We start from the raw sequence: 21990 nt of genomic DNA, 5'->3' as shown, positions 1-21990 counted from the left end.
TGTATTTTGGCCATTCCTGTCCAGTAATTCAATAAAATCAAACCTCAGGAGTGACATAAAGTCATCCAACAGCAACGTTAAAGACTGACAGCATGACAAGACACATGAAAACTGTGATAAAAATCCAGGTTATCACATTTTCTTTTACTTTTCCTAAATACATTAAATATGACTTGTATTGCTTAAAAGGGAATCTCAACTTGTTTTCCTTGAGGTCTGAAAAAAATACAGAGCATCTTTTCTGTTATTTTCACCTGTTTCTCCAGTTTTCATTTTCTGCAGATAAATGCTAGAAATAGAAACAATATTTTTTTTTGAAATTTGAGAGAAATATTGTTAGTATTTCGAAGAATGAAACAATAATGATCATTTAGCCTACCTAAACGCATATCAAGAAATAGTACAGTACATTCAGATAAACTGAAAATGGTCTTTGAAATGGTCTCTTGACTTTTTTCTGTGGCTGTATGTCTTAATTTCTGTCTTTAAATGTTAAACTTGAAGATTGGTTAATTTCTGGCCCTGGTATGCGGATGCTATTGATTTCTGAGGTCACAGATGATCACATAAAATTACATGTGCTTGATTTCGTCTCCAATACAATACTGCCGAGGACAGCCAATGTGCAAGAACCTTCAGTTTAAAGTTATTTTTAGCAAAAATTGAGTTAAAGTGTGACACTGTGTAAACACGAGCAGCTGAGTTTAATGCACTTTGCGCTCTGATGAAAATCTCAGAGAAAAGCTTCAATGAGCTAAAAATAGCAGAAATTTCCCAATGCTTCTACAGCCAGATATATAAACAGATCTTTTTATTGGAAGTATAATTGACTGTTGTCCTAAGCAAATTATTTACATTGTTGTAGTTTTATGTCTCTCAAATCACTTTGCGCTCACAATCTTACCCCATTACACATTGCTCATTTGTTTGTAAATGGGCTCAGTCTTAGGGCCTCTGCTCTTCGCATTATACATGCTACCTCTAGGAGATATAATAAAGCGACACGGAGTTAGCTTTCACTGTTATGCTGATGATACTCAACTTTATATTTCCTCGAAGCCTCATGAAACACAGCAGTTCCATCGAATAATGGAATGCATAGTCGATATAAAAAACTGGATGAGTAACAACTTTTTATTACTGAACTCGGACAAAACTGAAGTGTTACTTATTGGACCGAAAACTGCTATACGTAACAACCAAGAATACTGCTTAACTATTGACGGATGTTCCATAAAATCCTCGTCATCAGCAATGAATCTTGGCGTTCTATTCGATAGTAATCTGTCATTTGAGAGCCACGTCGCCAACACCTGTAAAATTGCGTTTTTCCATCTTAAGAATATATCTAAACTACGTCATGTGCTGTCAATGTCAGATGCAGAGAAGTTCATTCATGCATTCATGACATCAAGACTAGATTACTGTAATGCACTGTTAGGTGGTTGCCCTGCAGGCTTATTACAAAAACTCCAATTGGTCCAAAACGCGGCAGCTCGAGTTCTTACACGTACAAAAAAGTATGAACATATTAGCCCGGTTCTGTCAACCTTGCACTGGTTACCTATAAAGCATCGCGTTAACTTTAAAATCTTGCTTATTGACTTGACACGTCTTCACTACAAAATTTCAAATGCTATTAGATTATTAATGATAATCTTAAATCTATAATTTACCTTATTAGTAAATTTATTTATTTTTATTTAGCCTTGTTGTGAGAGCACTGTCGAGCCAGAGGCAGCAGCTTTCGCCAGAGGGGAACTGGAATGCCCTGGTTGGGCCTGGGTTCTCCTGAGGGTTTTTTTCTCCATTAGAGTTTTATTGGCCTGGCCGGGGGGCTGCTTTAGAATTTTAAAGTTTTACTTAATTAATATTGCATATAGGAATTTATAGTCTGTTTAATATTTGACCTGTGTTTCTCTCTTCTTTATATTAAATATTAAATGTGTGCTTTCACTGTGTGTGCGTGCGTGTTTGTGTGCGTGCGTGTCTGTGTGTGTGTGTGTGTGTGTTCATGTTTGTATATCCCGGTGGGGACCTAAACCTGAATGCACACCAACACATGGGGACTCGTGTCACTGTGGGGACCAAAATTGAGGTCCTCATGGGCAAAAAAGCTTATAAATTGTACAGAACAATATTTTTAAAAATCTAAAAATGCAAAAAGTGTTCTATGATCTTTAGGTTTAGGGATAGGGTTAGGGGTAGGGGATAAAATATACAGTTTGTACAGTATAAAAAACATTACGCCTATGGACTGTCCCCACGGAGATAGTAAACCAGACATTGTGTGTGTGTGTGTGTGTGTGTGTGTGCGTGTGTGTGTGTGTGTGTGCGCGCGTGCGTGCGTGCCTGTGCGTGTGTGTGTGTGCGTCCGTGTGTCTGAGCGTCCGTGTGTGTGTGTATGTCTATGTGTGTTATACGTGTGCATATTGTGTGTGTGGAGTGTTTTGTATGTGGGTGTGTTTGTCTTCTGTGTTTTCACCTTTTTCTTGTTTTTACAGGTATAACTTTGATTGTTTTGCTTATGGTCAATATGTCTCATGTACAGCTGCTTGGTAACAATGAAAATTCTAAAAAGCGCTATATAAATAAAGTTGAGTTAAGCCACTCGAGGTTACAGTGATTTTACCATAATTTCTCTTAAGAAGTCATCAAAATAACAATTTATCAACATTTGAATGAATTGAAGTAGGCTATGTGAGCAAAAATTAATCAGTTGGGATACTTGCATGTTTTGCCTCTGCAGAGTGCTCCAGATTACACACCACACACACGCACGCACACGCACACGCACACGCACGCACACACACACACACGCACGCACGCACGCACGCACGCACACACACACACGCACGCACACACACACACACACACACACACACAAATGTAGGGCGAAGTTCAGTCCTGAAATTCAGGCTTCCAAGTGACCCAATAACATTGCAGTGGATGTAAGAAACAACCGCAGAACTGTTTGGCCTATAATGCAATAATTGGAACACCCTCAACAGATTTTACAACTTTTATATCTATTCTGTTTTTTTATATTGTTTTTTAATCATATAAAAATTGTAATACCCTCGTTTTACACACAAAAAAAGTTAAGACCTTACATTACTGCAAAAAACAATATTTACTTTTTCAAATCAATTCTGTTCAAACAAATTTCTATTGCGCTTTTCACAATTTTGCATTGTTGCAAAGCAGCTTTACAGTAAAGAGATTTACAGATAGGCCGGAAATTACGAAATAAAACGAATAAATAAAAAACATGCTATTATTACAAATCGTTCAATAAGATGTGCCCGTTTATGACCCTTTTCAGATTTTTTTCATGAGTTTCCCGTCATGGAAATCCCAATGTAAAAGTTTCCTGATATTCCTGATATTTCACTATATTTAAAGAAAGTATTATGGGAAAATATTATAGACAAGTGTCCCCAGTCTCTTTTGTGGGCCTTTTCTATTTAAAATATATCTCTAAATTTGTTTGACATATGTAATTACTAGTGTAGGTCCAGTATTCATGTCAAAGATAATGTGATTTCTTTGCTGCAGTTATTTGTGTGTGAGGTCAGTAAAGGTCCAGTGACTGTGCAGTGGTTCTGAGTTCGGCTTGAATATCCACTCGGCTGTGCCTCGTGTCTGGAATGAGAGCTGACTGTGTACCACGCCGCGCACAGCGCGCGCATCATCCACCGATCACGCATTCACTCTCTCTTCTCATTAGCTAGCGGTTCGCACACCTTTGTCGATGATTGGCCTGAAGGGAAGCCACGCCCACAAGCGCCCCTCGGGTTTCTGATGCGTGAATGAATCGCAGCTGCCAGATGCTTTTACTGTATTTATCACAAAAAGATTTAGTCGAACACGCAAGTTACTATACAGCACGAGCATGTCTCCTATTTTTAAAAGTGTAAGTAAACATATTAATGTATTTAGGAATGATTTTTTATTCTGCCTGCTTCGAACTTAATCTTGTTTCATTTAAAAGATGCTCAGGTAATGGTAACTATTTTCTCATGATAAAATGTTTTAAATGGCGTTTACTTGAAGAGTTTGGTTCCAAAATGAGATAAAAATTGAAAATAAAATCTTGTTTTTTATTATGTTATCATGTTTTTATTGTGTTAGTTAGCTGTATTTTGTTTGAGATATTATGACAAAACAAACCACCTGCAGTTTGATTGATATTAATTGGAATGCACAATAAAAAAACATGATTTTTTTTAAAACATCTCATTTTGGAACCAAAGTCTTCATTTGGTATATTTATGTTCAGAGATAATTGGGCTTGCTCTTTAAATTAATAAATCAGTAGGTGATTTACATTCTAAATGTATTGATGGAATAAATAATAATTATTATTATTATATTGTATTGTATTCTATTAAGCGTCACATTTTATTTATTTCTTTATCCTGATTCCTTTTGTTCTGGCAGATTTTGTCAAATCAGGATCCAGGTGTGAGAGATTCAGAAACTGTGATTTCATTGAACACAAACTGGAATGCTGTGAATTTTCAGCAGGAAGAATTTCGGCCATTGACACCTTCATCTGACACAGATTCACAGAGTTCGGTCACAGCTGACTTCAACCAGACTTTATTAGTGAGTGACATATAAAAACACAGAGATGAACGACATGAACATGAGAACTATGTTTTCAAAGGAAATAAGCATATTTAAGCATTTTATGCATATAAAATATTAATTACATTAGAATCCTAAACTGGTTGTATTTTCATCATAGCAGGGAATCCGTTGTATGACCCCACCATACAGTCCCCACAGTGAGGCGCTCCAGGGGTCCGGCAGTCCCGCCCATGAGCCCAGATGTCATGCTATCAGTGTAATCCGCCACACCTCAGATGCACTTCCCTCCACAAACACCTTCAGTCCTGCTGAAACATCAGACATCACGTGTTCATCTGCTAACGAGCACACTCATTTAAACAGCCCCTGCTGTCCGTCCGACTCAAAACTTACAAACCCAAAGCGTCTCAGTTCTGAAGCACCGTCAGCTCTCCGGCCGGTGTCTGAAAGCGTGCCATCAATCTCCGTGTTCCAGATAAATCCACTGACACTCCGCTCTTTGGTTTCCGTCCCTCCGCAGCCTGTTTGCCAACCGTCTGTGGTTTTTGTGCCCGAAGGTTCAGTGATGGTCGTGGTGCCAAAGTCGGTCGCCCCTAAACAAATGTTCACATCACCTTCATCTGGTTTGAGGTTTACTGCCATCTCTCCGGCTCCAGGCCGCAGCTCATCTTCAAACGTCTCAAAAGCATCTCCGTCACGGCCTCGAGACCACGTCTGCGCTCACCCGGACTGTGGGAAAACATACTTCAAAAGCTCTCACCTAAAAGCGCACCTGAGAACCCATACAGGTACAGAGCAGAGTCCTGTTCTCTAAGATTTATTTATAGTTTGGATGAGGTCAGTTTGAACTGAATGTTTCTTGTTCTTCCAGGTGAGAAGCCGTTTCGGTGCAGCTGGGATGGTTGTCCGAGACGTTTCGCCAGATCTGATGAACTCACACGCCACTGGCGCACGCACACGGGAGAGAAGCGTTTCGCCTGTCCCGTCTGCCACAGTCGCTTCATGCGCAGCGACCACCTGGCCAAACACGCCAATCGCCATCTCACCACCTGGAGAACACCCGTGTGGCTGAAGGAGATCAGACGTCTTAACATCACCGCTGTCTGTCGTACTCTGCAACCTTTGGCCCCCAAGACTCCGAGTTGACGCAGATGGATCTTGAACAGAACATTCCAGAAGGACATTCATACAGCATGAGTTGGATGGATCACAGCAGAATAAAAGAGAACATGGGGGACTTAAGACTTTTTTTTTTTTAAATGAACTGCTTTCAATGTGAAACACATTTTTCAATTTGAACTGTTTTCAACTTGACATGCAAAACTTAAAAACGGACAAGACATAACCCAATGACAAATGTAGGCCTATGTTTACTTTAAAGAGTACATAACTAGGGATTTTTAAGGTCCTACTTTGGTTTATGGAGCGTCCAACAACAAGTTTATGTGCATAGAAGGTGTAAAAACACTTTCGTAATAATAGGCAGTTATTCTTACCTTACTTCTTGACTGACTCTCAAATGATTTGTTCGGGCGATTCATCCGTCTAATCCCCTCCTCTCCGCTAGCCTAGTCTGATGTGATTGGTCAGATGGTCTAGTCTGATGTGATTGGTCAGATGGTCTAGTCTGCTGTGATTGGTCTACCGTGAATGAGGCTCACGAGCTACAGTGTTTGGGGGAGAAGAGTGAAGTTTTCGCAGGCAGTCCTAGCAAAACGTATGCTGGGACTATATGTAGCGACGTAAATCCGTGGTGGTTCGCGAATCGGACTAGTGACGACTCGTTTGAGTGATTCATAGTCGACTCCCTTTTTTCCAAGCCGATAACTTTGTTATTCATTCACCTTTGGATTTACAACTTGGCAGAATGCTTACTTTCAAACACGGCAATATTACACACAGCATGAAATGTCATTTTCATGATCTCATGTTATGTACTCTTTACGAACACATTTGGACTGACATCTCAAGCTATTGAAACATGTATAATAAGATCACGTGGTTTAAAGCTGAAGATTAAATGAGGTATAATTTATGGCTTTCTTGTACCTCAGTGGTTACAGCATGGCGCTAGCAACACCAAGGTCTTGGGTTCGATCCCAGGGATTGCACACACAGACTGTATAGTAATGCAATGGAAGTCGTTTTGGATAAAAGCGTCTGCCAAATGCATTTATGTAAATGTAGGTATAAATGATGATGTCATTTTTGGGGTGTACTTTCCCTTAAATTCTTATAACCAATTATTGACAATACGCAGAGGTGTCAAACAGTTTTGTATCTTGTAGAACACATCGTCAGATAAATTTCTAATGCTACTCAAAGCTAATGGTTTCTCAAGATTTTGAAAAACAAAAATCTTAAAATGGCTAGAATTCAATCTGACTGATTAGATGAGTGTATGTTGTATGAGTGTGTCAGTTGACTTTGTTTTTTGTTTGAATTAAGCTTCAAGTTCACTTTTGCATTAAAAATATCACTTGGAAATAAATACCCCCACAAAGCCATTTAATATCATTTATTGACAGCACAACTTGGTCATGAAAAGGCAAATACTGTAAATGGCAAACAAAGATTCTACAGTACGTGTTCTGATATGATGGAACATTTTTTCTCATTCTTGTCATCATCTTTTTAAAATGATCTTACAGCAAAAGAGCAATCATATAACCAAGGGTTTTCAATCCTTATATTAAACCCACTTCTCCTGCTTTACCCAGCATCACATGCTCCCACCATCAACACATTCTGAGACCAGCCAGCGCAAAACACATCAATGCTGATATAACGCTGTTGATATCTTAACACAAAGTCCAGCTTCACCTGACGTTCAGAGAAACTAGACTGAAGCAAACCCTATACCAGCACATAAACACAGACGCTTCCAGTCACACAGGATCTTTTTAAGTTTGTGCATCGGCACACTCTCTTGAACGCATGTTGTGTTGCATTCTCTGTGTCCCTATACAAGACAAACTACTGTGTAGGTAAAAGAATAGAATCGTTTGATAAGAACCTTTTCAAAGGAAATCGAAATGTACTCTTTAACTTTTTTATACATTTTTCTTAGTGTCCACAATTCTGTGCATGTCACTCCACAAATGCACAGATATTTAACAGAAACGATCACTCTATAGAATATTGATGCTTGTTACTTTTTGCATACTTCGTCAAGTATATTTCTGCCATACGATTTCTACCTGTTTTCTGACATACAAAGTTTCCATTGCAGTTCGTCTATTAAAAAACGTATAGATTCCTCGATATTACTCGGCTGGTCTATCGATGCAGCAGTTCAAATGTCAAAGATCACGATTATCCAGATTATCGACATTCTTGATCATTTATATTCACAATCCAAAACCATACCATAATCCAAACTCCAGAGCACATTTCTTGAGACGCATCTGATGACGAAACTAGACGTGATAAATAGTCTAGATTTAATAAATAACCTTTGCCTGTGGCATACATGACTGACTTTTCAAGAGATATTCATATGCGTTGTGTTTATATTTATAAAACGGCCTTAAATATAATAAAGCAATATCTGCAAACGCCAGCTGGCCTGTTCTGTTGAAGCTAACCACATTTATTAGCAGTAAATTCATCAGTTCTAACGGCTATTGAGTTTGTAAGCATCTACTATCTGGTCACGTTCAAACTCCTTCGAAGCAACTGAAGACATCACGTTCTTAAGTGCCTAAAATCTCCCTTTATAAAACACGAGAGTAATCAAACTCATGAGGCTTTGTGTTAGGCTGGAGTAGAGACAGGCGTATCTGACATGTTTGGCTGCAGGCAGCACGGTACCAGAGAGAAGTTCTTTATCCTCCTGTCCAGACTGATGACACATTTATCCATCTCTTTCCTGCAGAGAGGAAAAAATCCCAAATCAATTCATCACAAACAGATCAGGTTGAAACTAGCAGTTACAGATACACGAGACACAAGCGTTCGCTCATACCAGTCACGTTCAGTGATGGTGTAGAAAACAGGCGGTTTGCGTTCGTCTCCGTTAGTGAACGCTGTCCTCAGACTGTTTGCCCCCGCGCTGAGAAAAAGAAGCCAGTCGCCTACAGCAAGTTCTGGCAGGAGACATTGATCCAACACCTGATCCAGATCATCTTCAGATGGACCCCACAAACTGCTGGAGAACAGGGGTTCTTCTGCAGCCACTCCCTGACAAACACAACAACACAACATCTACGTGTGAAAACTAGATCAACAATACATGAAACACCTGAAACTCAGTTTGACATTAAATAAAACAATGAGAGAGAAATGTACCTTGTGCACCAGCGGCTTCGATATAGAATCTTCACACAACAGCTTATTGGCAAAAGACCCATAAACCCCATCATTCATGTAGTAGAGAAACTCTGGCTCGTCATTGGCTGACAGTGGATCTGTCAATCACACACATGACATTACCACTGTTTTGTGGCATAATGTCTGTTTACATACAAAAATCAATGTCCTTTTGCAATGCAAGTACAATAAATATTAAACTTAACACTGTTTTGATCATTTACATCGTCACATCATGTCGTTGATAATAAACAGGTGGTCATGAGAACATGATTTATTTTATGAGTTTATGTTGACTGGTACTCACTGTGTGTTTGACCACTAAAATCTCGTCCCACAGTTTTCTTAGCGATTATATTCACAGCCAGCGTGAAGGCAGAGGACACATAAAAAGCTCCAGGTTCAGCAATGACTGACAGGCCGCTTGATGGAGGAAAGTACATGTCCAGCATGGGTCTCAGTGTCGTGTTAATCTGCACACAAAACAACCCCACAGTCTCAGAAGAGAACTCTTAAAATCAGGTAAGTGCGAACCGCAACCCATCTTTCATACGACACCTTTTCTAACTGCGCCTCGCTTCCGTCAAAGCCTTCCCCGATGTCAAGAATATTCATTTCAAAGCCGAGCTCCTCCTACGATGAAATACGTGCATTACAACGGAGGAATCGGCAGGAAAGTTCACAACACAGTTTCTATATGACAAACAAGCAAAGCAGAATTTCATCCATGACATCATGAGTGATGACTTAGACTTACCCCCATATCAAAGACACAGCGGGCGTTAGACACCACACGACACAACGCTTCTGTGTCCTGACCACAACTGGCAACGTTGAATCTGTGCAAAAAATAAGTCGGAATGAATGAATGAGGCATATATACATATATAGAGTGTTGTGAGAAAACTGAAGCATTGTTTGTTTGCATGTGACACTTGCACAACATTCACAAAAATGTAATGCTAGTGTCCAAAAACATTAAGATCACAGTTTCATTCATTATTCTCTCAATGGAAAAGAGAAACTCACTTGACTCCTGCAATGTTCAGATGGAGTTCTTTGGCGTTTTCTAGCAGATGTCTGCAGTCTTTCAGCGTCGAGCCGAAGACCAGCGCTGTTTTTTCTCTTTCACAACAGCTATCTGACATCAACTGCAGTACCACCCTATTGTAGAAATAAAAGAATCAGTAAAAAATATTTTAAGATTTCAGTATTTCATTCGTCCTAAAATGTATAATTGTTCTCATGAACCTTCTCCATTTAAATTGTTAATATTGATCTTTACTGTGGTATTAAGGGTTTCACTGCCATTGGTATGGTGAGGATTTACTCGTGTGACTCACTTTGCTTTGGGATGGCAGCGAGCGATCTTCCTCAACTCGACCTCGTTGTCACAAATCAGGAGTGGGATGTTGTGTTTGCTCGCGTACTTGATGTGAGACAGCTGCTTACACGTGCCACCGAGCATGATGTCATGAGACGAGACCCCGAAGCCCTTCACCAAATCCAGCTCGTGCTGAAAGACAAACACTTGGGACAGTCATAATCTGAAGAAACAGTTTCAAATAGTTCAAAAAGCACAAATATAGAACAAGACTGTTATTTTTGGATGCAGAACACTCAAGGGACAGTTAAATTCACCTTGCTGGAGCAAACGAAGCCAGTGCCGAGAGCAGCCAGGATCTCGATCACCACGGGACTGCTGTTGCACCGAACCGTGTAGAACGGCAGAACCCGCTCCATTTGAGCACTCCAGCGAACTTGCTGCCACACGATCACGCCAAGGTCCGCTACAAAAAACGCACTCTTATGTGCCTAAAGAAACAGAGTATGCCACGTTTAGAAACATGACGAACAAACGTGAAAAAAAAAAAGAACATTCCAGGCATACTTACAAGAGTTTGGTCATGGATGTGTTTATCGATCACATCTCTGAGAGCTGTACTGTCTTTCAGCAGCTCCACAGAATGACGCACACCATCCAGAGTTCCCTTCATACTCATTCAGATCACTGTATGATGAGAAGCCTCAGGGCTCTTGGGTCCAAGCGATATCCACTGGAAACACAAGCAGAGAAAGCTCACTCAAAGATTTACTCACCCTCATGTGTAAACTGAAGAAACAGAGAAAAACAACAGCGTATGAAGGTGAATTATTCCTTTAAAGCGTGAATGTGAACTTACATGGACAGGTCAAAGGTTGACCTCTCCAGCTATCAGCTAGGATCCCAAGGGGGCTTGGCGTTGAAGTCAAACTGCTGTCGGTAATCTAAAGCCCCCAAGTTATTCTCGTAGTTTACATACACCTGAAAGAGATTTAACATCATATATGATGTACGAGAGGGTTGTTGGTTGTTTTAGTTTATATGGGCACTGTGTTATTTGCGTGCTTAAAACAAACCTGGGAGAAAATAGTCCCCAAAATATATATTAAAAACATCTATTATTTAAAAAATGTTTAACTTAAACAAAACAATGCAGAATACGCTGAATATCAACAATCTGTAAAATACCCCTGGGGCACAATGTTATGATGACATAAATAACAAAAAAACACGTGTAACATGTGATTCCAATGTATTGACTTGTATAAATCTCTTCAATGTTGTTTGGTTTTCTGTTATAATGAATGAAAAACATGATAAATGAAAATTAAGTCATCACTCAGGAAATAAACGAGGTGCCAATTTTAGAGCACAAGAGATCTTTCTGACAGACAGCTTTCTAAATTATCAAACAATCTCTCTGTTTTACTTATAAAGTTACATTTAAATAATCAGTCTAAATTTGTGATTTTTTTCGTAACATTGTGTAAAAACGCACATAGGCTTACGCTTTAAATGGCATGCTAATGTACTGCTAGCAGTCATTCATTCTGAAGGTTAGCATCAACCTGCACAAAAGCCTTTTTAAATATATTAAACAAAATTATAATTGAATGTAGAAGCAGCCGAATGCTCACAGAAATATCACAACTCGAAAATGTTAAGCACTTTGTGGACATATGAGATGTGTGGAAAGGGCGATAAAACAGCAGAAGCGTTAGCTAGTAAACCCAAAGCTACTTACACCGGAGAAATCGCGCGCATTTGAGCTAAACCGTCTTGTCTTTTTCGGCGGAATTTTCACAAAGTAACGAGAGCACCGATGTAAAATATAAAGCTGACGGTATCAACTATACAACCGTTTAATCATCCGGTATGAACGTGCGTACGGCTGAGAGTCGTTCAGCTGAACAACATGACGCTTCACGCTTGATGTTGTCGGTTGTGAGGTGAAGGGTAAAGGGGGCGGGGCTATTTTTGAATTATGTGTGAAGTCAGTTAATGGGGCGTGGCGATGAGCGAAATTATGCTGTATGAAGAGACCTTTTTACACAGTCTATGGAGGAGACGTAGTGATATATTTTTTATTTCGATCTGTTCTTTATATAAGATGGTTTCAATATTGGTATAACTATTGGCCAGTGGTTCCCAAACTGGGGTATTAAAAGTTAATATTACAGTAAGCATTATTATACTGTAAATGTCACTGTACAATAAACTAGTAATAATTACTAATTGTATATTTGTATACGGTTTATATGCTCAAAGACGGGAAAATCGTATGTACTGTAATCGAGCAATAGTATGTATAGCCTCAGTTATATTTAAAAGCAGGTGCGTTTGAGACAAAGTGTTATTAATAAAAATATATATATTAAACACTCTTTTTTTATTCATGACCATTTTGGTTTGGTTTTGCATTTATCGTCCGCTAAACACTGTGGCAATCAGGTGGTGTTTCATATCGATATTTTTGTTAAATTGACCGATTTTGATAATAAGAGAAATCTCATACCTGAATAATGTCGAGAAAGTCTTCATCGCCTCGGCTACACACTTCCTGTCAAAACATTGACTTTTGCGCTCGGAAAAACTGATGGCCGATGAAACATTGTAATTGTCAGAGTAATTTCACAGCAGATAAACTCTTGAAAGTGTTCTGCAGTGGTAATAACTAGTGTTCAGATGACCTGCAGCTCTATTTCTCTCATGTGAAAGTGATCTTCACTACATGCGCTGACTCCGTTTATAGAGGGCGGAGGATTCACTCTCTCCAAACTTCTGCTCCATCACAACACATCTCACAGTTCCGATTCACCACCACATTCTTCTTAGCAAATGATCAACAACACATAGATGAAGATGTGCACTTGAATGCAACTGCAGTTTGTTAATAACCTAAATCAGAAAGAAATCTATTCATCAACTCACGTATAGAAATTTCATGTGTTTTTACCATGAGTTGAACTTATTTATGTTTAACACACAACATAAACGTTTTTATATCTGGACATAAAGCATTTAGTACTCTTTTTCCTCCATTTTTGTAAAAAGTCCTTCACCAAAAACAGTTTAGTCAGAAGGTCAAATGAGCTTGACAATGGCTCTATTTGTTTAAAGTGATAGTTCACCCAAAACTGAAGATTCCGTCATCATTTGCTCACCGTCATGTAATTACATACCTGTATCAATTATGAGCACAGAAAAAGATATTTGGAAGAATGTTAGCAATTTTCAATTCTGTGACATCATTGACTGCCATATAGGAAAAATTAAATGGTAGTCAAAGGTGGCCCAGAACTGTTTGTGTTCCAAAATTCTTCAAAATATCTCACTTTGTGTTCAACAGAACAACAAAATATACAATATATTTTACAATATACAATATTTTCCTACTATGGTGGATGATGTCACAAAACTGAAACTTGCTAACATTCAACAAATATCGTTCTTTGTGTTTAACCGAACAAAGAAATGTATATAGGTATGAAACAACCTGAGGGTGAGTCAATGATGACAGAATTTTTATTTTCGGGTGAACCGTCCCTTTAATCAGGTCAATGCGTGCACTTCTACACTTGTGAACATTTCTCTTGTGGAGCACTGAGCACACAATAGAAGTTCCGAGTTTTGTGTCTGCTCCCTCTAGACTCATAAACGTTTGCCATCTAATCTAATTTAACATCTAGAGGAGGAGTAAAGTGTGTTTAATAACTATTGTTGTTGGTAAATATAGACCTAATCTGCATGTGCTTCACCTACCATAAGCAATAACAGCCTGCTTTTATATTGAGCAATAAGAATTCTGCTGGGCTTTAATAAAGCAATAAGCCCCACGAAGCAGTAGGTTACAGTGCATTTTATAACAGCTAAGGGCATTGTGGCACGACGCGAAGCGGAGTCATTAAAACCCCGTAGCTGTTATAAAATGCACTGTAACCCACTGCTTCGCGGGGCTTATTGCTTTTATAAAACGGTTATTCCATATGCTTAGCAAGGTTTCATAAAATAAAGTAAATAAAATGATATTTAGTCTATGTGGTGCGGTCCGCCGTTATATATTGAGGTATTTTATAACGGCTTGGAACTCCGCTCAGCCAATCAGAATCAAGGACCAGAACTGACCGTTTTATAAGGGTACATAACGCATCTCAAATTCAATAAAGGTACTCTATGTAATCGGATGTGATAAAGAAAACATATTAAGCTAAAATTGCGAATCTTAAGTAGCCTAATTACATGAACTGCAAGCAATGGGAAATGTCAACAATGTTGCATCATGGGAAGACCGGGGCTAGTTGTCACAAGTTTTTGTAGATGGTTGACTAACAGGTGTACAGATTTCATAAAATGACATTTTTAGATTGACATTTTAGTCATTTGTAACTAGTCTGAGGATTACTGTAATACATGAAAATGACTTATTACATTTCAACTATGGTAACACGCAACTCTGTAAATGTGGCAGTGCCATTGGCACTATGGTGACAACCACAGACAGCTAGTCTGCAACACAAACAATAGAGCTTATCTTTTGTTTTTCATGACTATCTGTCACTTCACATCTCTCCACCCAAATGATGTCACTCGTTTCCTCGACCCCAAAATTCCAAAAATCTTTCACATTAATTCTGACAGAAATCGACTCATTTGGTTTTATGGTCATGATTTGAGTCATTTTTAAGTGTCTAAAACAAAACAACAACAAAAAACCAGCAAGGGTTGAAAAAGACATGTGGGTGTGTCAATAATTACAGAATTTACATTTTTGGGTGAACTCAATATGTTGAGATGACTTATGGACTTAAAGGTGCTAAATGATGCCATAAAAGAACCAGTTTTGGTTGTACAGTTCCTCGTCATGGGAAGGTTCTTCGTAATGAAAAAAGGTTCTTTTGCCAATTTTTGACTGAACGCTTCTTTTGGGAAGCACCTTAAATTTTGTTGTGTTGTAGCCCGTATTTCAATCACTTTCCCTATCCTTTTGTCCTCACCAAACACTGTATTTACACATTTCGGTAACCAAGGAAATGGATGCAAGTGTTCTAACAAAAAGCTGGAGACAAATTGGAACCCTGGACCCTGGGCTGGACATCCCGAGAGACTAAACAATATGTTCCTTATCCCCAGTCACTCTGGCCTGTAGGCGAGCGACCGATTAGGGAAGGCATGCACACACATGTCCCATCGGTCTAGACGCGGGCCAGCCAGCGGGCAGCTCGCCCTGGTGTGTTTGATCTGAGGGGTTGGCTCCAGCCAGTCCAGGCATTGTATCCTAAACAATGCACCCCAGACCCGCTGAACTCCATAAACATATCGCTTTGTGGGCTTTTCCTCGAACTCAGGGTGGGGGACACCCGCTGCCAGGAAGAGGGACTTCTGGCCAAATTTAGAAAGCCTGTGCCTCCCTGATCGGGCCTGCTGACTGGGCATTCCTGCCTTTAACCTCCAGGGAAGAGTTATTATCTTCACATTGAACCATGAAGGTGTGCCGTTGTATGAGGAATTATAGTAGCAGTCAAAGGTTACGATTTCATAAGAGTGCTGCCATATTTCTCTTCAAATGCATTTTTATAATTGGATCTAGTCTGTAAACAGAAAGCTTCCTTTAATGTTTCTATTAAATCAACTTTGCCTACTCTCGATCTATTCACACACCAATCCAGTCTTAACTGAAATAATTTTATTGGACTCATATTTTATGTTATACGTGTTTTTTTTAGACCGAATACATTCAATTTCCTTTTTAAGCCTCTTTTCTGATTTCTTAAACAGACGAGAAAGCGATTCGAGGTATTTACTGGCTGCAGTATTTTTTATTATTATTTATTGTAGTACAAAATTTGTACAAAACATACACAACTCATTGTACAAAAGAGTCCAAAAGTTGTATAAACATACGCAACTCATTACAACAACAACAAAATAAAATAACAATTACATAAAATATAATTTGGGGTATAATTTGAAAAGAATAACAATTTATGTCAAGGGTAAAAAGTAAGTCTTTTTTGTTTTTTATATTGCTTAAAGTTTGTCCATATAGTTTAATTTCTCTTACAAATTGTTCAAAATTTGGCTTAGCTTTAGCCCATTTTTTCACATGAATGTGATATTTACCAAGTAAAGTAAAAAGCTGTACCAGAAAAGATATCGTACTTTTAGAATCAATGGTATCTTGTACAAAAATAAAGATGACATCATAAAGTTCAATTTGAATTAAAGTTGTAAATAATCTAGAACAAACACTCTGGCTGCAGTAACACCTCTACGCCTGTATGCGGCTGTGCCGCTGTGACCGCGCATGCTCAGACCTGCGTGTGTGTGTGCGTGCGTGTGTGTGTGGCGCTGTCGCTGTGACTGCGCATGCTCAGAGCACAGCAGTTGATCAGCTGACCGTGAATCTTTAGAAACATTGTAGTGACATTATGAATATCAAACCATAAAAGCAATCGTTTGTAAATTATTTAGTTAAAACTGCCAAATAACCATTTGATCATCTCGTTCACATTGATATCAGGTAAGATGCGACTGAGAAATGTCTTCTTTAATGTCCGTTTGTACGATCGTCTTGTAACCTTTAGCTATGTTTGCTACTGTGGATTAAGATGCTCGCGCTGTTTTATGTTCATCTCACAATAATCTGACAGATCAATTATATATTTTCAGATATTCATTTGATATTAAACATCTGTAACGTATAGCAGTGTTGATGCGATCTCGTGCATAATGTGCGAAGTGTTGCGTGTTTATGCTGTGATGCTTTGTCAACGGGCAGGCAGCCATTGGCAGTCTGTGGTGTACATTTGAAATCTGTATGAGACGAGTTAGATTAGATTATTGATGTGATCAGACTGATGGGCCTCTGATCATGTGACTGTCAAGTGTCATTCATTTTGAGGAAATGGCCCCAAAAAAACCAAGCCTATGAGATATGTAGTATTCTTTAAATTTTACAATATAATGCATACATGCAGTGTTCTGAGTCACTGAAACACATCAGCTGACTATTAAAACGAGTCATTTTGTATAAAATATCAAGTGTAACATTTGAATGAATGGAATAGAGGAAGTGTATTTCTTGGTGGCTGTCTCAGTCAGTATTTTGCGGTCATGGAAAACCTGCAAACATCTGGGAAGTTTTGTGATTTTCAGGCCTGTCAGAGTCATGGTTTTTTTATTTCTTATTTTGTTTTGCTCTTGAGACATTTTATTGGTTCACTACGAGAGTTGTAAGCCAATGTAAACACCAGTCAGATGGTGTTTTATTGGAGATCTTTGTACACTAACAAAAAAAATGAATGTGTAAATGTAAGGGCCTAATTGACTAATGCCTAAAAAACTATTGTTCAACGCTTAACAAGTGTTAACATCCAGCCAAACCTAAAACAAAACAAAAAACCTAGTTCAAAAAAGTGATGAATGCCTGTGAACTTCCTGTCTCCAGACGTTTATTTCCTGCTCACCGGCAGCCATGACGGAGTTCTGGTTAATTTCTGCGCCTGGAGAGAAAACATGCCAGCAGACGTGGGACAAACTGATGACGGCCACCACTCGAACCAACAACCTCTCCACCAATAACAAGTTCAACATTCCTGATCTCAAGGTGACGTTATTCACTCGTATCACATGTTCTGTTTTGTTACATCCTTGCAATGTGTAATTTGATTATTTTTTTAAAGTTGTACACGAGTGAAAAGATGAGATTATTCGGATCAAATGAGTGTTCTCTCTCGTGAGTAAATCCTCTAGGCCCGTTTTGCTTGAGTGTCAAAGTTTGTGGTGCAGACTTGTTTCTGTTCACCAGGGTCATGTGACCGCTGTCCTGTGCTTTCCGCCTGACGGGATGAGAACAGAGGCGGCAGTCGGGACGTCTCCGCCACTGATCAAACAGAGCCTGGCTGTGTTTGTATTGCTTCATCATACAGGACGATGATCAAAGTCTCTGTGTTTCTCTTCACTTCACGCCGCAGGTGGGAACGCTGGACGTGTTAGTCGGCCTGTCTGATGAGCTGGCCAAACTGGACTCTTTTGTGGAGAGGTAAAATCTGTTTTTCTGAGTTGAACGTGCATCACGGTTGCCAGGAGGTTGTTATAGTGTTATCAGAGAGCCCACCGTAAGTCCACTTGATACTCGGATCTCTGGATGTGGCTTAGATAACCTCCTCCTCTAATAGATATATTTGCCAGCCGCTCTAAATACCTAGAAAATTCACATAATTTGATGTTACATGAACCATGATTTTGCACCAGATAAAACATTTTTTTTTTACTATATGTCATTTATTTGTAAGTGAATTTACGACCAGATCACATGCAAGCGCTAGAATTTAAAGGTTTTATAATATATATTTTTAAAATAATATGAGTGATGGCTTGGCAAGCACCGCTATTAGTAATATTTATTCAAAAGTCTTTGAGTGTCGAGTTATTTTTGCTTCTTGTACTCGGATGAAATGCTTCATGCTCTTGTGTGCTGTGAGGAATCTCATATAAACGTGAAGTTACGACAGCCCATGCCTAAATTTAGTTATCAGCAGTTTGGTGACGCCTCACGTTTGATTCATATCCCATGATTTACGTCTCATCCGTAGACGTGAGATTCTATTTTTACATCTACGGTTGTGCGAAAGATCCAAAGTCAAACACATTCATTCCTGAAAAAATGTGCAAAGCGGCGCTGGGCTTTCTTCAGCGCGCCGGTGGTTCTGATGTTGTGGTTTTGGAGAAGCAGAGAGTTTTCAGAACGCTGTGATCTTCTTCACAGTGTGGTGAAGAAAGTGGCTCAGTACATGGCTGATGTTCTGGAGGACAGTCGAGACAAAGTCCAGGAGAATCTGCTGGCTAACGGAGGTCAGAAAGCTTCTATAACCGATTGACAACACTCTTCGGCTCTCAAATTCACTTCTGCTTGGTTTTCTTTCCTTTAGTCGATCTGGTCACGTATGTCACGAGATTTCAGTGGGACATGGCCAAGTATCCCATCAAACAGTCCTTGAAGCACATTTCTGAAATTGTATCCAAGGCAAGTCACGTCACACGCTCATTTCTGTCTGAACTATTGTAAAGCCCAAAATAACGGCGTGTGTGTTTTTCTCCATCAGCAAGTATCGCAGATCGACAACGACCTGAAAGCTCGAGCGTCCGCGTACAACAACCTGAAGGGAAACTTACAGAACCTGGAGAGGAAGAATGCGTGAGTGACGGACCTCGCGTACAGATACGTCAACGTCATAGAGTTTCATTGGCGTTGATTTGATTTGGTTTGACTTTCAGAGGGAGTCTGTTGACCAGGAGTCTGGCTGATATTGTGAAGAAAGATGACTTTGTGCTGGATTCGGAGTATCTCGTCACGATGCTAGTTGTGGTACCAAAGTGAGCGACACATTCACACTATCACTGTTTGGATGACACAAGATTTATTAAACACGTGTTTGATCCAACTCCAGGGTGAATTATACCGACTGGCAGCGCATGTACGAGACGCTTGCGGAAATGGTTGTGCCACGATCCACGAAGTAAGAAACTCACATTATTTATCCGTTTCTTTTCCTACAAGATGTGTGTAACGCAGCTTCTACTACATGTGAAAACACGTCAAGTGTCAAATTAAAAGGGATTTGTCACAAACCTGTCCTGCAAAAGCTTGTCTAGATTTGCTGATAGTAGAAAGCGTTTATTGTAAACCGATGATGTTCCAAGAAATCGGAGGTCTCTGATTGGCCTGTGCCAGAAGAGCGCACGTCAGTGACTAACGCTGCGGTCATTGTGGGCGGGGTTTTGGAAAGGGGGTTTTCTTTTATCTAAGCCCGACAGTTTGGCTGATGTCATGAATCCCTCCATCCCAAACACCGATGATCTTCTGTTGATGCGTGTGCTGTTGTTGTTTTCTTCAGTTTGCTGTTTGAGGATCAGGACAGCGGTCTGTTCACAGTCACACTCTTCAGAAAAGCCATCGATGACTTCAGACACAAGGCCAGAGAAAACAAGTAAGCTCTCCGTCTCGATTCTGCCGTCGCGTCATACGATTGCTTCCTTCTCGCATCTTGATGTATTTCTCACGTCTGCTCTGCAGATTCACGGTGCGAGACTTTCAGTACAATGAGGAGGAGATGAAGGCTGATAAAGAAGAAATGACCAGACTCTCTACTGACAAGAAGAAGCAGTTTGTACGTATCTGTTCGTCTGATCGTGAACGCTTTACGTCCGTGTTTGTCTGATGGTTGTGTGTGATCTGTGCAGGGACCGCTCGTGAGATGGCTGAAAGTGAACTTCAGCGAGGCGTTTATCGCCTGGATTCACATTAAAGCTTTGAGGGTCTTTGTGGAATCTGTGTTAAGGTATCAACACACACACACACCTCTCAGTTTAATAAAATATGATCCGTTTTGCTTTGTAAAGCGTTTCTTTTTTTATTCCTTTGTGATATTGTTGTAACTCTGAAACAGATACGGATTGCCTGTGAACTTCCAAGCGATGCTGCTACAGCCCAACAAGAAGAATATGAAGAAACTGAGGGAGGTTCTGTACGATCTTTACAAGCATCTGGACAGCAGCGCGGCGGCCATCATCGACGTGAGAGAGATATTTCTCATGACTTGTAGGGATGTAACGATTCACTGTGAGCCCATATAATATGTGACCATTCAAGCCAGTTGAGATGTTATTTGAATCGCAATACGTGTTCTGAACAGCGGGGGCCGCTGTGTTTACTGCAAACTTGGAAAACGTGGATTTGCTGATATTTCTATATATTTCTTATATACAGTATATATATATTTCTTAAGTGTAAAAAAATCCAAGAAAAGCACAGACAAAGTCTTAGTTTGTTCATATTAATGAGACTTTTGTATTTATTTTTTCGTTTATTTGGAATTGTTTTAAAATTCAACTCATTTTGTAAAAATAAACCGTACCGTGAGATCAGTATCGTGAATCGCATCATGAGCTGAGTGAATCGATAGATCCCTACTGGTTTGATATTAAAGCATGTGAAATATCGTGGCTTGAATCATGAATACGTTTGATTCTCTGTTCCAGCAATCGGCCATGGACATTCCCGGATTGAACCTCAGTCAGCAGGAGTATTATCCGTACGTGTACTACAAAATCGACTGCAACCTGCTGGACTTCAAATAGAAGAAGCGTTGTCAGACACCCCGGCCCTCTTTTTGTTTTGTCTTTGTTAATAAATCTAAGTTAAATTGAACTGTATATTGTAGAACTCTTTCTCTGGTTTTAGTCGTGCATGCTCATATTCACTGATATTTACTGTTCAGCCAATGAGAGCAGGAGAATATCTGACGCCCCGGTACTTTGTTTACATTTGTTTTTGTTTTTTTTAAAGAATGTCATTGTGTTTATCATGTGCAAGTGAATGAAATTCTGCATTTTAAGTCATTCCACCCATGTGTTGTGTGGTGGTTCCACCAGATGTTAGTGATAGATATTATTGTGCGGACGGCTGTGTTTTTAACCCTTTATTTTCCTTCAAACGCACCAGTGGTCCATTTAAACATACGAAGCAAAAGGATAAAAGTGTTACAAAGATGCAATATATATGTGATGTTATGTACATTTGGTGTTAAAAGAGCTTTATGTGCACAATTACTGTTTGTCATGAAACCAAAATATAAAATTAATGGAAAAACATATCCATGTCTTTTTTTACAAGACGCAAAACACGCAAATTTTGAAGAACGTTTATAATGAAACAACATTGAACCCTATTGACTTCCGTTGTATGAACACAAAACCGC

The 21990-nt window shown here is 39.4% G+C and overlaps 3 protein-coding genes across 6 annotated transcripts; 2 read left to right on the top strand and 1 right to left on the bottom strand.

Moving 5' to 3' along the window:
• Positions 1-3809: 3809 nt before the first annotated feature.
• On the top strand, positions 3810-6940 carry klf10 (Kruppel like factor 10). 3 transcript variants are annotated; one of them, XM_057340810.1, is made up of 4 exons: positions 3810-3916; positions 4444-4611; positions 4757-5384; positions 5468-6940. In XM_057340810.1, the coding sequence occupies exons 1-4, from the start codon at positions 3896-3898 to the stop codon at positions 5740-5742; spliced, it is 1092 nt and encodes a 363-aa protein (XP_057196793.1). In that variant the 5' UTR covers positions 3810-3895; the 3' UTR covers positions 5743-6940. The 3 variants fall into 3 exon arrangements, with proteins under 3 accessions (XP_057196793.1, XP_057196792.1, XP_057196794.1); XM_057340809.1 differs by having other exon boundaries at positions 4754-5384; XM_057340811.1 differs by having other exon boundaries at positions 3888-4002; positions 4754-5384.
• Positions 6941-7093: 153 nt separating this feature from the next.
• Positions 7094-12934, bottom strand: azin1a (antizyme inhibitor 1a). Of its 2 annotated transcripts, none has more exons than XM_057340808.1 (12): positions 12747-12934; positions 11091-11212; positions 10803-10964; positions 10549-10722; positions 10251-10423; positions 9937-10071; positions 9665-9746; positions 9466-9540; positions 9215-9380; positions 8887-9005; positions 8564-8778; positions 7094-8467 (listed from the first exon to the last, which is right to left on the bottom strand). In XM_057340808.1, the coding sequence occupies exons 3-12, from the start codon at positions 10908-10910 to the stop codon at positions 8353-8355; spliced, it is 1362 nt and encodes a 453-aa protein (XP_057196791.1). In that variant the 5' UTR covers positions 10911-10964; positions 11091-11212; positions 12747-12934; the 3' UTR covers positions 7094-8352. The 2 variants fall into 2 exon arrangements, with proteins under 2 accessions (XP_057196791.1, XP_057196790.1); XM_057340807.1 differs by lacking the exon at positions 12747-12934 and adding an exon at positions 11976-12192.
• A 3647-nt stretch (positions 12935-16581) lies between these two features.
• atp6v1c1a (ATPase H+ transporting V1 subunit C1a) lies at positions 16582-21877 on the top strand. The gene is made up of 13 exons (XM_057339922.1): positions 16582-16751; positions 17679-17837; positions 18205-18272; positions 18999-19084; positions 19162-19256; positions 19336-19427; positions 19508-19606; positions 19681-19749; positions 20128-20220; positions 20307-20400; positions 20474-20571; positions 20680-20806; positions 21272-21877. Exons 2-13 carry the CDS (start codon positions 17706-17708, stop codon positions 21368-21370), a joined length of 1152 nt encoding a protein of 383 aa, XP_057195905.1. The 5' UTR covers positions 16582-16751; positions 17679-17705; the 3' UTR covers positions 21371-21877.
• The last annotated feature ends 113 nt before the right edge of the window (positions 21878-21990 follow it).

The sequence above is a fragment of the Triplophysa rosa genome, linkage group LG8 (genome assembly GCF_024868665.1).
Source record: "Triplophysa rosa linkage group LG8, Trosa_1v2, whole genome shotgun sequence".
Taxonomy (NCBI): Eukaryota; Metazoa; Chordata; class Actinopteri; order Cypriniformes; family Nemacheilidae; genus Triplophysa; species Triplophysa rosa.
This window is presented reverse-complemented; position numbering and strand designations above follow the sequence as displayed.

Bases quoted from the DNA above. Each gene is read 5' to 3' on its own strand.
- klf10 (XM_057340809.1), top strand. From the start codon at position 3,896: ATGTCTCCTATTTTTAAAAGT. The intron at 3,917-4,443 runs GTAAGTAAACAT...TTGTTCTGGCAG, and splicing joins TGTCTCCTATTTTTAAAAGT to ATTTTGTCAAATCAGGATCC. The intron at 4,612-4,753 runs GTGAGTGACATA...TTTTCATCATAG, and splicing joins ACTTCAACCAGACTTTATTA to CAGGGAATCCGTTGTATGAC.
- azin1a (XM_057340808.1), bottom strand. From the start codon at position 10,910: ATGAGTATGAAGGGAACTCTGGATGGTGTGCGTCATTCTGTGGAGCTG. The intron at 10,072-10,250 runs GTGAGTCACACG...TTTCTACAATAG, and splicing joins CGCTGCCATCCCAAAGCAAA to GGTGGTACTGCAGTTGATGT. The intron at 9,006-9,214 runs GTGAGTACCAGT...TGTGATTGACAG, and splicing joins TTTTAGTGGTCAAACACACA to ATCCACTGTCAGCCAATGAC.
- atp6v1c1a (XM_057339922.1), top strand. From the start codon at position 17,706: ATGACGGAGTTCTGGTTAATTTCTGCGCCTGGAGAGAAAACATGCCAG. The intron at 19,428-19,507 runs GTGAGTGACGGA...TTTGACTTTCAG, and splicing joins AACCTGGAGAGGAAGAATGC to AGGGAGTCTGTTGACCAGGA. The intron at 20,807-21,271 runs GTGAGAGAGATA...TCTCTGTTCCAG, and splicing joins GCGCGGCGGCCATCATCGAC to CAATCGGCCATGGACATTCC.